Here is a 12942-nt window from a genome sequence, read left to right as displayed (position 1 = left end):
ACTGATGTCATTCCAAACACATTAAAAGGAGATTTAAAAGGAACATTCGTTAGCGCTCTCCATACAATAACAGTTTATAATAATAATATCCGGCAAGCTCTCCAAATGTCAAAAAGAATATCACAACTGGTTTTCTGTGGTTTGTGCACTTTATTGGAAAAGCTTATGAAGGCTTTATGCGAGAAAATAGATTTAAAGTTAATTTTCACACACAAAAATCAACAGTAATCTATAGATTTAGTGAAGTGCATTTAAAGGATTTCAGTTCTGAATTATGTGATCTTGTTGCAGAATATTTATTTAGAACTTTATGTTGACAGATGTGATTCTGCATCGTGACTCGTGGATGTAGAGACGCATGCTGTAACACACAAACACACACCGTTGCATTGCCAAAGAGTTCTTTATTTAAACCAATAAACCAATCTCTTTACTCAACACATTGCTGGAACTCTTTCGGCAGTTAATTTGAGTGTTTTCCCAATTTAATCACATTAAACATCCAGAGTATTCACTCATATAACATTTAACACATGACAATAACCCATACGGACAAACTGTGCTGCTTTTGAAGACATCACGAGACGATCCATCCTGACTGGCACATCTTCCATCCGTCTGCAGAAACATCATCGTCTGGTGCTGGAGCTCATCTTCACAGCTGAGGACGATGATGATGATGATGATGATGGTAAGGAATGAGCTCTTCGCTCCTCATGCATCCTGGTATTGTTTGACCAGTAACCACATGAGCAGAACTGTGATCAACACAATCATAAAGTTCAGAAAGAGCTCTTGTGCGGATCGGTCCATCTGAGCCGTTCAGAGCAGAAACACGACAGCTGGAAGACTGGAGAAGATCGGGGATCTGGATAAGAGACAGAGAGAGAGAGGGAGAGAGAGAGAGAGAGGAGGAAAGAGGGAGAGGGGGAGAGAGATGTGGAAAATAGACAAGTATGCTGGTCATTTAGAATTTAAGCCAGTCATCTATCCATCCATCTGTCTATTTATCCTTCCAAGTTTCACCCCCTGCTTGGCTTTGAATCAAACACAAATCTATCATCAGTTTAACTGCTGTGAGACACACACACACACACATTTACTGTCCCTATCACATATCACAGACTATTGTTTTATATAAAATCAATTCTAATGATTATAGACAAGAAAACAACATTTTTATAGGTTCAGAGGTTTGGGCTTGCTATGATTTTTTTTATGTTTTAAAGTCTCTTCTGCTCACCAAGGCTGTGTTTATTTGATCAAAAAAAACTTTAAAATATTGAAATATATGCAATAATATATTAAATATTATTATAATGTGAATCTGTGTTAAAGTGTAAAGTATTTCTGTGATGCTCCGCTGTATTTTCAGCATCATTCCTCCAGTCTTCAGAGTCACATGATCTTCAGAAATCAGAATAATATGATGATTTAACATTTCTGATTATTATCAATGTTGAAAACATTAATATTTTTGTGAAAACTGTGATACATTTTTACTTTTCACGATGAATAGAAAGCTCAAAGTAGCATTTATTTAAAATAGAAATCGTTTGTGACTTTATAAAGGACTTTACTGTCACTTTTGATCAACTGAATGCAATTTATGTCCAAAAAAAAAAGAATAGCTGATCCCAAACTTTTGAACAGTCTCCAAACTAATATTTTAACAGTGGTTATTTTCTCCTCAAAGTAAAACTACAAACACACAGTCATTGAACAAGATCTTCCCAAACTACAGCACAGCAGAACCTGAGTTTGCATTAATAATGAAATCCATGCAGCAAAACAGCAAAAGCTTGTCCATGCAATCATCACAATGTCACGTAACACGTCCAGACGTGTCTGAAACTCCAGCATGCATTTCACTGCCCAAAGAGTTTCAGTTAGGTGAAAGAGCGAAGACAGAAGAACATCTTTCTGCAGATGTGGCTGCAGTGCTTCTTACCTGCACAAGGTTCACCTGAAGTCTCTGAGTCCAGCTGTCACATCCCTCAGCTCTTAAAGCAGCCACGCCGGACCGGATTGGAGCAGCAGGGTCCAGCAGGGGGTGAGGTCACAGTATTTAAGCGTCTGCTGAGGGGACGACTGGGTTCTGGATCAGAGTCCAGCTGCTGCAGCTCTTCAGTGGGACGAGGGCGAGCTGCTGTCTCTATTGTTACAGACTGACGCCTCTGAACATGAACACACATGTGACAGAGTGTGTGTGTGTGTGTGTGTGTGTGTGTGTGTGTGTGTGTGAGAGAGATTGTGTCAGAAATGGCCATCATGAGATATGAGTGTGTTTGAGGGGTTGAAGTCTCCTCCTCTCCCACTTCTCAGGTTATAAAAAACATTGGCATATAAAAAATGTTTCTGTAAAGTTCCATTGTCCAGTTTTCTTGGTATTGCGTTAAACATTCGAACAACTTTATTTTCATCCCAAATATACTGTTATTTGAACATTTATTTTTCATGAAACATTCAAATGTTCATTAAACTTTGTTTAAAGCTTACAAAAGATTAGATTAAATTAGATTCAACTTTATTGTCACTGCACATGTACGGTACAAGGCAACGAAATTCAGTTAAAATCATGAAAATCATCAAAATTCTTACAGCATTTGACAAGTTTTCTTCTAATTATAGCATTATTTATAGGTTACAAAAATGCTTTCTTTTTTATATATTCTAAGAACTTTAGAATATACTCGTAGAATGTTTAACTATCCAATTTTCTTGTAATCATAATGTTATTCAAAAAATGTTTCTTACAGTGTTTTCACCCAAAATATATTATTTGAATGTTTATTTTTTATATTCCTGGAATGTTCAAATGTAAAGCTTTCTTCTTGTGATTAGAACATTTCTCTGAACGTTCAGGTACAAATAACATCATCCATCTCTCTTCTGCTCACCAGCTGCCTTTAGTTGATCAAAAACACTGCAAAGCTGGATCTAAAAATGAGTTTTCAGCGTGATAACTGCAGATGTGATGTGTGAAGAACCAGCGTCAGAGATGATGCTTCATGAGACTCAGTGTGTCATGTCTTCTTCCATTTACAGAAGCTTGTTGACTTGTATGTGAGCAGGGATGGATCTAGAAAAATATTGATGGGGTGGCGAGAAGGGGGCAGGAATTTTTGAGGGGTGGCAACATATGGCAGACGTATATATACTGAATTTAGTCACAGTTATCACAGTTTGATGATAAATATATGTGCACACTACAAAAGGACACAGCTATCATTTACAAACTTAATCTCATGCAATCAATGTCTTGCATTTGAAACAGTTATAACAAACATTACAAACATATAAGGAATAAGTGACCATACCCCATAAGCACCACACACTCACTAATGCATACAGTATGCATCAACATGTCATTAAGAGCATTATAAAAGATTCAGTGTTATCAATATGTCAATTTATTATAAGAAACACAAGACTTTAACAGCCATTTCCAGCTGGGGAGACTCAACTGATTTTCTACAGTTTAGTGTTAATCATCATCTAACTCAACCAGTCAAGAGCTACATTTAGCCTTAGATGTTATATGAATATGATCCTGAAGCATAGCTTTTATTAGCTGACAATAATAATACATAAATAAACATTATAGGCACAAATACAAATGTACTTTTAGAAATTGTTTTTGAAAAATATGGTGTTATTGTTTTGGCAAGCTTAAATTATAACTTCTATGAAACCTTGTGTGATATTCCTTTAAAATAATGTTTTAGTTTATCTTTTTTTAAGTATATTTTACTAAGCAATTTCTTACATAATTTCTTTGAGTTAGACCAAACTTTTATTTTGGTGAGTTGTAGACAGAGTTTCTGTGTTTTTTAATTAGCTATTATTATTAGCTAATAGGAAGTATAGCATATCAAGTATGCTAATACTTGAAGTATAGCATACTCTACTGTGCAATAGTACTATATTTCTGTTTGAATTTCTTCAAAGTTACACCAAAATTTTATTTTGACAGGTTGTCTTAAAGACATTGCCGTTTCTGTCAGGCGAATCATTTGAGTCAGTTTGGGGATCGCAAACCATTTGAATCAGTTCGGGAGTTTGGAGCGGGTTCGCGAATCATTTGAGTCAGTTCGGGAGTTCGGAGCGGGTTCGCGAATCATTTGAGTCAGATGGGGGATCGCAAACCATTTGAATCAGTTCGCGAATTCGGAGCGGGATCGCGAATCATTTGAGTCAGTTCGGGAGTTCAAAGCGGGTTCGCGAATCATTTGAGTCAGTTTGGGGATCGCGAATCATTTGATTCAGTTCGGGAGTTCGGAGCGGGAAATTGGCCATAACCTTTAATTCGTTGCTGCCAACTGGGGTGGCAGCAGGGGTGTCAAGGCTAGATCCGCCCCTGTATGTGACCTTAAATAACCTCAGGATGATCTTTCCAGAAGGCAGAGCAGATGGAGCATCCTCCTCGGGTTCAGGACAGGAATTCCTCGTGAGTCCATCTGATCCAGGAGCACTGTTGTCATGGTGATCTTGACAGTGACGTCAGCTGGTAAAGTGGATACAGTTCTTTAGTAGAGCTTAATGTATCATAACCATCTTGGTATGTTCTTATTTATTTTTTTTATACAACAAAAATCGCTTTGAGAATATTGGGTTGAGCAACGTCTGACTCCACCAATCATCTTAGCCTAGGGGCGTGGCTAGCAGTCGGACTGCCCAATGCCAGGCGGGGGGGGGGGGGGTGTTCGTGATACGTGTTTGAAAGCACGTCTGTGCAGTCACAGTGCGTGAAGGAGTCTGTTCTGGAATCCTCCAGAAGATGCAGCGATGCCAAGCCTCCTGAACCTGAGCACATCCACAAATAGACTCCTCCACATTAAAGATGACAGTAATCCCGCTCTCCTTACTTCTTCATCACTCAGAAACCGCGCGGTGATTAATGTCGAGAACCGACACGAATCTTCAGCTGATCTGACACAAGTTCTCACGAATTTTTCACTTTTCATAGTTCTGTAAATAATCGCAAAAAACGTACTTAAACTTATATTTAAGGGACGTTCTTCTTATAACTTTATGAGAAAACATTCTCAAGAAAAGTGGGCTTTTCGATGTTTCGAAACATTCCTAAAACAATGTTCCCACTACGTTTTTTATCACCTAAATATTGGAGCACAGGTGTTCAGAGTTCTTTAATAAAGTTCGCACAGCGTTCTAACATGGAGCATGAAACATTGTAGTTGGATGTTCTTGGAATGTTTTTTATATGTTTCTACATGTTTCCAAAGTAACGTTCAAGCAATGTTTGCAGAATGATACTAAAGAATGTTCACTTAAACAAAAAAACATTAATAAAACATTTTTAAAAAACGAACTACTTTGAAACAAACATATTTTATTTACATGTGCTAATGTTTTAAGATCATTACTAAAAAGCAGACAGAACTTTCTATGAATGTTACTAGAGCGTTTGTTTATAACTTTGAGAGAACCTTGCCAGAACGTTCCCTCTCATATTCAGCGTGATCTCTCTGTATCACCGAGGAACTGATGGTCAAAATCAGGTTTGATCGTCTTGAAAGATCACTGAAGCTTCTAGCTGAATATCTGAGCGAGGGTAACCGGATCCGGGCGAGTGCTGTGGAGGTTCATCAGGGTGTAGCTGACTGTTTGACTGGATCTCATCCACGTCTCTAGTGTCCACAGGTGCTCGTCTATAAATACGGCTGTCATTTGTTGCTATCACTGTTACATGGGCGTCTCAAGAGACCAGCTCTATTTTAAAAAACTTGGCGTTTCTTTGGTGAGTTCTTGCCAGGACAATCAACACAAAAACACATGCTGGGATCTGTTTCCTGGCGGCGGGACAGAGCTTCACATTAGTGAGGGGTTATGGGTGTTAACTGAGGACACCAGCATGGAAACAGCTCAGAAATGTGTTTTCTCCAAGACTGGTTATAACTTTTTAAAAGCAGCTGCATGAAAACACATATTGGTCTAGTATAGTATGACACTTGTTGTGTTAGTATGACTCTTTATTTCTGAATGTGCAGTCTTTGTTATGCAAGGGAAGATGTATCATTTTGCAAACATTATTGGAATGTTACATTTGAATGTTCTCTGAACGTTATGAAATAAGTAGCAACATTTAAAAAACGCTAGATGAATGTCCAATTAAAACTGTCTCTCTCTCCATCCGTCTGTCTCTGTCTGTCTCTCTCTGTCTCTTTTTGTCTCTCTCAATCTGTCTGTCTGTCTCTGTTTCTCTCTGTCTGTTTCTCTGTCTGTCTCTGTTTTTCTGTCTCTCTCTGTCTGTCTGTCTCGGGTGGCGTTGACCGTGAGGAGTTTCCTTCTCTGTCAGTCAGGTGTTTGACGGGAGACACAGGTGTGTAATTTGAGTGTCTTTCTCTCCTCAGCTGATGACAGGATCATAGAAGCTTCTGGAGGGTGAGAAAGCGACTGAGACTGAGGGGTTTATTTCTCCTCCACATCCTGACAGCGACTCCGGAAGAACATCATACTTCCACAGATGGAAAACACAAAACACAGTGTTCAGAGTCACTGCATTTCTGTAAATACTGATGTCACATTCATCTGTCAGTCTATAAACCAACACATTTAATAACATTTGTCCCTACTTAAATCCAACTGAGGAATACAGTGACCAGTTCACCTTAAGGAGACAATAACACGAGCACAATACAAAGATTCAAACATTATATATAGGTTAGAACAAGGAAGATTTTATTTTAATTTTATTTAAAAAATAACATTTTCCACTTGTACCACCTGTTAGACGTTTCTGAAGTGTACCAAATGTGTATAGTTTCTGATTCTAAGACAAGACTTGATATATTTTATATTTCTGTGGCTTTCTTAGATGATATCAAGTGAAATATATTAGTCAAAAGTTAGAGTTTAAGACCATGGCTCTGAAAGGCTTTAAGTAGATTCAGGATTGTGTTTGTGTGTTAAATATAGAGCCGCTGGTGAAATGTCAGCAGAGGTTCAAGGTGAGAGAGACCGAGGGCTGATTAACACACAACAAAACAAAACAAAGAAAAGTACTTACTAAGAAATCAGCTTTTCATATTTAGCAAAGGCATCTAGTATTCATATATATTTAATCATGTGTGCTGCCTACTGTTTTCTGTTTATTAGTGAAGTATTGCACCACACATCTGCTGCATGTGAAGCACGTTGAGATATTTCACACCTGCAGCCGCTGAGAATCAATCTGAATCTGTTACACGTAAACAGTTCACTAGGGTTTATATACGCTCATTGTTACGGTATGACAGCTTTACCACACACATACTTATGCTTAACACTATGTAGACACACATGTGCAGTACACACAAACACTTTCACTATTTCCACAGTGCATTATGTCTATTTAGTTTTTATTAGGATCCAGCAATGGCCTTCATGTTGAATGTGTCCATCTAGTGGCCAGAGTGAGAAGAACAGTTCTCTGTGTCATTGTGTGTTCCTGATCCAGCTGTTTATTATTATTTTATACTCGTTTCCCTTACAAAAAAAATCAAATAGCTAAAAGAAGAACTATATAGGTTTTGTACTCATGGGGACTTCATGTTTCCATTACGCAGAACACATACAATGTTCTCCGAACACTTGTTTTGGGAATCACTTCCTAACATACTTTTAAAGTTATTTTCCCAACTTAAAACTTAGTACATTCCCAGAAAGTTTTATAGACGTACCTTTTATTTTTTTTAGATAAATCTAAAGTAGCCTACAGTTTTAGAAACCGTTTTATTTATTTTATTTTGCCAAAAACAACTAAATTACATTTCCATCACGAAAAGTTGAAACTAAAGCAAAAATAAAGCGCTTTGGGAAGCACATCAGGCTCTTAATAAATGCCTCTTTCATTCATAAAACTACATTGTTTGAACCCAACTTTGGGTCAAATATGGACTAACCCAACTGTTGTTACATTTTTAATCCAAAAGTTGGGTTAATCCATATTTGACCCAAAGTTTAGTTTAAAGTAAAAAAAATCTTGCCTTTAAGTTATTAGACACTTTGTTTTTGAGTTTTTAAAAATGTTTTAAAATTGTTTTTGATTTTAAGTTTTTATTTTCCCATCTAAAACCCAAGTAGCACATACTCCCAGACCTTCCCGAGAACTGGAGACAGAAGCCTCACACAGAGCTCTGAAGTGTTTTACTGCCAGTAATAAAGAATCTGATGCGTTTGATTCACAGGATGTGGAGACGCCAAACACACACACACACACACACACACACACACACACACTCTCTCTCTCTCTCTCTCTGTCTCTCTCTCACACACACACACACACACACACACACACACATGAGTTTGCACGCGCGTCTCCATCATGTTTAATCTTGATTCTCTGTGTGTGATCGTGTTGCTGGTTTCCAGCGCGTCCAGAGCTGATGAAGGTGCTGCTGATGATGATGATGATGAAGGTCTGAAAGCACACCCAGTGTCTGACTTCGTCACGTTGGCGGAGCTCGGCACCGTGCGCTCGGCGTGTAAACCGGTTCCGAACACGATGGGTCTGTGTTTCGGGATCGGTTACGGAGAGATGCGCCTCCCGAACCTGCTGGGTCACGACAGCGCGAGGGAAGCGCAGCAGCAGTCCGCCGCCTGGATGCCTCTGCTCGGCAAGCACTGTCACCCGGACACGCGGCGCTTCCTCTGCTCGCTCTTCGCACCCGTGTGTTTACCGGGGGTCAAGGCTCCGGTGCGCCCGTGTCGGGGTCTCTGTGAGGCGGTGCGGGACGCGTGTCTGCCCGTCATGAGCGCGTTCGGGTTTCCGTGGCCGGAGATGTTCAACTGCAGCCGGTTTCCAGATGGATCGGAGCTCTGCATCCCCGGAGAAAGAGACCCGAGCCGAGGTGAAGCCCCCGACGCGATCAGAGGTTTGAACACATTACCCTCCTGCGACCTGTCTGGATCAGTGGCGTAGCCACCTAAAAATAGATGCAGAATTATTTTTTATCGTCTCAATAATTTTTTTTTTTACTAAACTTGGGCTATTGTTGTTTAGAATTATTATTTTTTTTTGTTCGCGACTCGGTTGATTCAGATCGGCACTTCGGAGCCTGTTCGCGACTCGGTTGATTCAGATCGGCACTTCGGAGCCTGTTCGCGACTCGGTTGATTCAGATCGGCACTTCGGAGCCTGTTCGCGACTCGGTTGATTCAGATCGGCACTTCGGAGCATGTTCGCGACTCGGTTGATTCAGATCGGCACTTCGGAGCCTGTTCGCGACTCGGTTGATTCAGATCGGTACTTCGGAGCCTGTTCGCGACTCCGTTGATTCAGATCGGCACTTCGGAGCATGTTCGCGACTCGGTTGATTCAGATCGTAGCATGTTTGAGATTTTTTTAAAATTCAGATCTGGACATCGAAGCAGTAAGTGTTTGTCAAACAGTTAATTGGTGATAAATGAATATTTTGACTTGAGGCTTTTTTTTACCTGTCGATTCAGCATGTACATGGGCCCACACTGGACACACTCTAGACTTAATCATCACTAGGGCTCTAAACTTTTCATCCATTGTTACAGTGGCGTGGCCATGGGTGTGCCAAGGTGGCAGGTGGCACACCTAAAAATAGATGCAGAATTATTTTTTATAGTCTCAATAAAAAGTTTACTAAACTTGGGCTATTGTTGTTAACTTAGAATATATATATATATTTTTTTTTAATCAACCCTTTCACGCGTAAGTTACAAATATTTTAACTGACCCCTTGTTTCCATGGTCATGATTGTCACGTGGCACACCGCAGCCACTAACAGATGCATCGGTATTAGTTTTACTTAGTTTTTCATTTTTTATTAAAATATATACACAAACTTGCTTACCATGTCAACTATCTGATATTCCGATTCTTCGTTTAAAAACCTTTATAAATTATCTTGATCTATAACGAGATGAGTGCTGCAGTTCAGAGTCCAGTCAGCCGGATTTAACGTACAGCACTTGAATTCCCCAGTTTCTCCCGAAATGTTAAACTTGACGGAGAATAGAGTAAACTTTATTGTTCTGCTATGTGTTTCTGATATATGACTAAAACACGTCGGCAAATTACATTTTATAAGATAATTTTTGCTGCTACCATAGACATCAGTGTGTATTTTACAAACTACCAAAGTATTGTTTTACTAGTGATTATGTATATTTAAATGTCTGAAACCTAAAATAAACATTATGTGGTTGAAAACACTGCATATTAATTGTTATATATGACAAGCGCTTAGCGCGTCCGTCTCAGGCTCAGTGCAGCCGACGCGCGAAAGCTGTTTGAATCTGGCAGTTCTGTGACGTCACTGAGCATTCTAAATCATACTCTCAGGGGCACAGAAATGAGAATAATATATATGGTGCAATAATGCTAAAATGTTAAAATGTAATATACATTTTAAATGATTTTGTTTAAATATAACCAACCAATCAGCAAACAGCAGCTGACTGTGACCCCAGCAATCTATGATATAAACAGATAATTTTTGATTGCACATTGCTAGCTAGCAATATGTTGCAGAGCTCCTGTCTTAATTTTTTTTTAGCAAAAAACCTTGGCTTGATGGACAGCCGGACACAAGGCCTAACGTTCCACTTGATGAGGATGTTTCTCCCTCCCCGGGCCCAACATCAAGAGACAGCGTTGCCAGATTGGAAATGTCCAAGTATCGTACCAGAAGTTCAAAATTATCGTATTTGGAAGAAAATGATTACATTTAACAATTAACTACATTTTGACACGACCTGCAAATTAACACGAGGAGTATGGTTGGACGGAAGTAGTGTGACAAAAATACTATCCCATAATTTTGCACAGTAATCTGACAATAAATGTGGCACACCCGGATTTTAATATGCACACCCAGAGTCTCTTTTCTGGCTACGCTACTGGTCTGGATTACTGAAACATCGGTCCCAAACAAAACCTTTTGATTTTAACTAGTTCTGATACAGCTGTACATCAAGGGCTCTCCTCCAGTTCTTCTTTCTTTCCTCCAGGTTCTGCCGTGTGTGAAGTCTGCAGTCCAGACTCAGGAGGAGAGCAGGAGATCCAGCAGGACTTCTGCAAGAGTCAGTTTGGTGAGGCACTGACACTGTAGATGTGTGCTGTTTCATCTGGTCAGCAGCGTCCAGTAACAACTGACCATGAACTCGTAATGTCTGAAGGAATAGTTCACCTAAAAATGAACTAAAATCAGCTGTAAATGTACTCACCCTGAGATCAGGATGAGTTTGTTTCTTCATCAGGTTTGTAGAAATGTAGCACTGCATCAGTGTCTCATCAATGGATGCTCTGCAGTGAATGGGTGCCGTCAGAATGAGAGTCTGATAAAAACATCACAATAATCCACAGCACTCCAGTCCATCAGTGAACATCTGGAGTAGACAAAACCTGAAACACATCCAGCATTACAATGCGTTAGATCTGTTTAAACGCTGCTTGATCTGTGCAGATTTCTCTCCTGATTCAGACCAGAACACTTTTTCACTGGAGGAAGTGTTATTCTGGATTATATACTCTATGTGTTTGAGTTAAAATCATCTTAATGCTGGATGTGTTTCAGGTTTTGTCTTCTCCAGATGTTCACTGATGGACTGGAGTGCTGTGGATTATTGGGATGTTTTTATCAGACTCTCATTCTGACGGCACCCATTCACTGCAGAGCATCCATTGCTGAGCAAGAATAAAAAAACACTCAACCATGATAAACACCTGAAGGGGTATATTTTCACAAAATATACCCCTAAATATAAGTTTTGCTTCCTATTTCTATTAATTTCCGTGTTATTCACATTTTCATTTTTATTCTGTGCATTTCATTGCTTATCAAACTATGCATGGTTGTGTGTGTCACATATAAAATTTGGATTTTATAATATTGCTGTTCCCACAATGAGACGTTGCTGTTATTAGCTGTTAATTCCTGTTGTGTTTGCTCTCTTCCTGTCCAGCGTTCAGACTGCGGATCGGCTCCTGGTCTCTGGTCGGGACAGATGTGCGTGTGGTTCCTCAGGGACGCAGTCGTGTTCTCCGCTGGGCCGGTGGGCCACGGGCTGCGATCGAGCAGAGCTCCCTCTGGCTTCCACACAGATGCTCCTGTCCTGCGCTGGAGGGCCAGCACACGGGCTCCTACCTCGCCCTGGGTCACATGCAGAGCGGACGCATGCTCCTCAGAAGACTCCTCAAATGGTCCCGCGATGAGAAAGAGCTGAAAAAGTTCATCAGGACGCTGCTGAGACAAAACTGCTGAGACACGATTAATGGACAAATGAAACAGAATCTTTAAAATGATCAGTTCTTCTGTGCCTTTTGAGAAAATGGAAATCATTGTTTATTAAAGAAAAATAGCCCTGTTACCCACTCAACCATTATGAAAATGAAAATAATAATAAAAATAATTGAACAGGTCATATACTGGTTGTATTCTCAATTTCTCAGTTTTGCAAAATTATGTAAAATCCCTGGACTGATGCCTTATTTTTTTTAATTTTTTTTTTACAATTTCATATATTGCATTGCCTTTTAATCTATTGAGAGTTAGTAGATGGGAAAAGCATTCTTGCATTTAAAAATGTCTATGTTTTTACTGAGTTTTATATTGACTGTGATGAATGTATTACATCTAATATGTTTATTTGTAATTAAAGAATAGTTTTGTTGTACATTCCGTTGGTTTTCTTTCCATACGTCGACTAACAGCTCTCGGTTTCCTCTGTCGGTATTCAGCGTTTACTCTGCGCTCAGGTCAGACGGTCACATGACGCTCCAGGTGAGACGCAGGTGTAAGAGGAGGCCTCGTGCACTGCATACATTATTCAGACGGAGGAATCTGATTGGCTGCTGCATGTGCGTGTGTCTGCACACCTGTCGCATTCCGTCGGTTCGTCTGTCTTCTGAACACAGTCATCCTCAGAGTCAGTCTTGTGGGTCAACAGAGTTCCAGATCTGGTAA

The 12942-nt window shown here is 39.7% G+C and overlaps 2 protein-coding genes across 3 annotated transcripts; one reads left to right on the top strand and one right to left on the bottom strand.

Moving 5' to 3' along the window:
- Positions 1-384: 384 nt before the first annotated feature.
- On the bottom strand, positions 385-2225 carry LOC128029113 (sarcolipin). The gene is made up of 2 exons (XM_052616659.1): positions 1952-2225; positions 385-868 (listed from the first exon to the last, which is right to left on the bottom strand). The coding sequence occupies exon 2, from the start codon at positions 811-813 to the stop codon at positions 715-717; it is 99 nt and encodes a 32-aa protein (XP_052472619.1). The 5' UTR covers positions 814-868; positions 1952-2225; the 3' UTR covers positions 385-714.
- Positions 2226-8224: 5999 nt separating this feature from the next.
- Positions 8225-12643, top strand: sfrp2l (secreted frizzled-related protein 2 like). 2 transcript variants are annotated; one of them, XM_052616648.1, is made up of 3 exons: positions 8225-8876; positions 10988-11059; positions 11942-12633. In XM_052616648.1, the coding sequence occupies exons 1-3, from the start codon at positions 8327-8329 to the stop codon at positions 12238-12240; spliced, it is 921 nt and encodes a 306-aa protein (XP_052472608.1). In that variant the 5' UTR covers positions 8225-8326; the 3' UTR covers positions 12241-12633. The 2 variants fall into 2 exon arrangements, with proteins under 2 accessions (XP_052472608.1, XP_052472607.1); XM_052616647.1 differs by having other exon boundaries at positions 8228-8876; positions 10988-11068; positions 11942-12643.
- The last annotated feature ends 299 nt before the right edge of the window (positions 12644-12942 follow it).

This window comes from Carassius gibelio, chromosome A15 (genome assembly GCF_023724105.1).
Source record: "Carassius gibelio isolate Cgi1373 ecotype wild population from Czech Republic chromosome A15, carGib1.2-hapl.c, whole genome shotgun sequence".
In the NCBI taxonomy this organism is placed as follows: domain Eukaryota; kingdom Metazoa; phylum Chordata; class Actinopteri; order Cypriniformes; family Cyprinidae; genus Carassius; species Carassius gibelio.
This window is presented reverse-complemented; position numbering and strand designations above follow the sequence as displayed.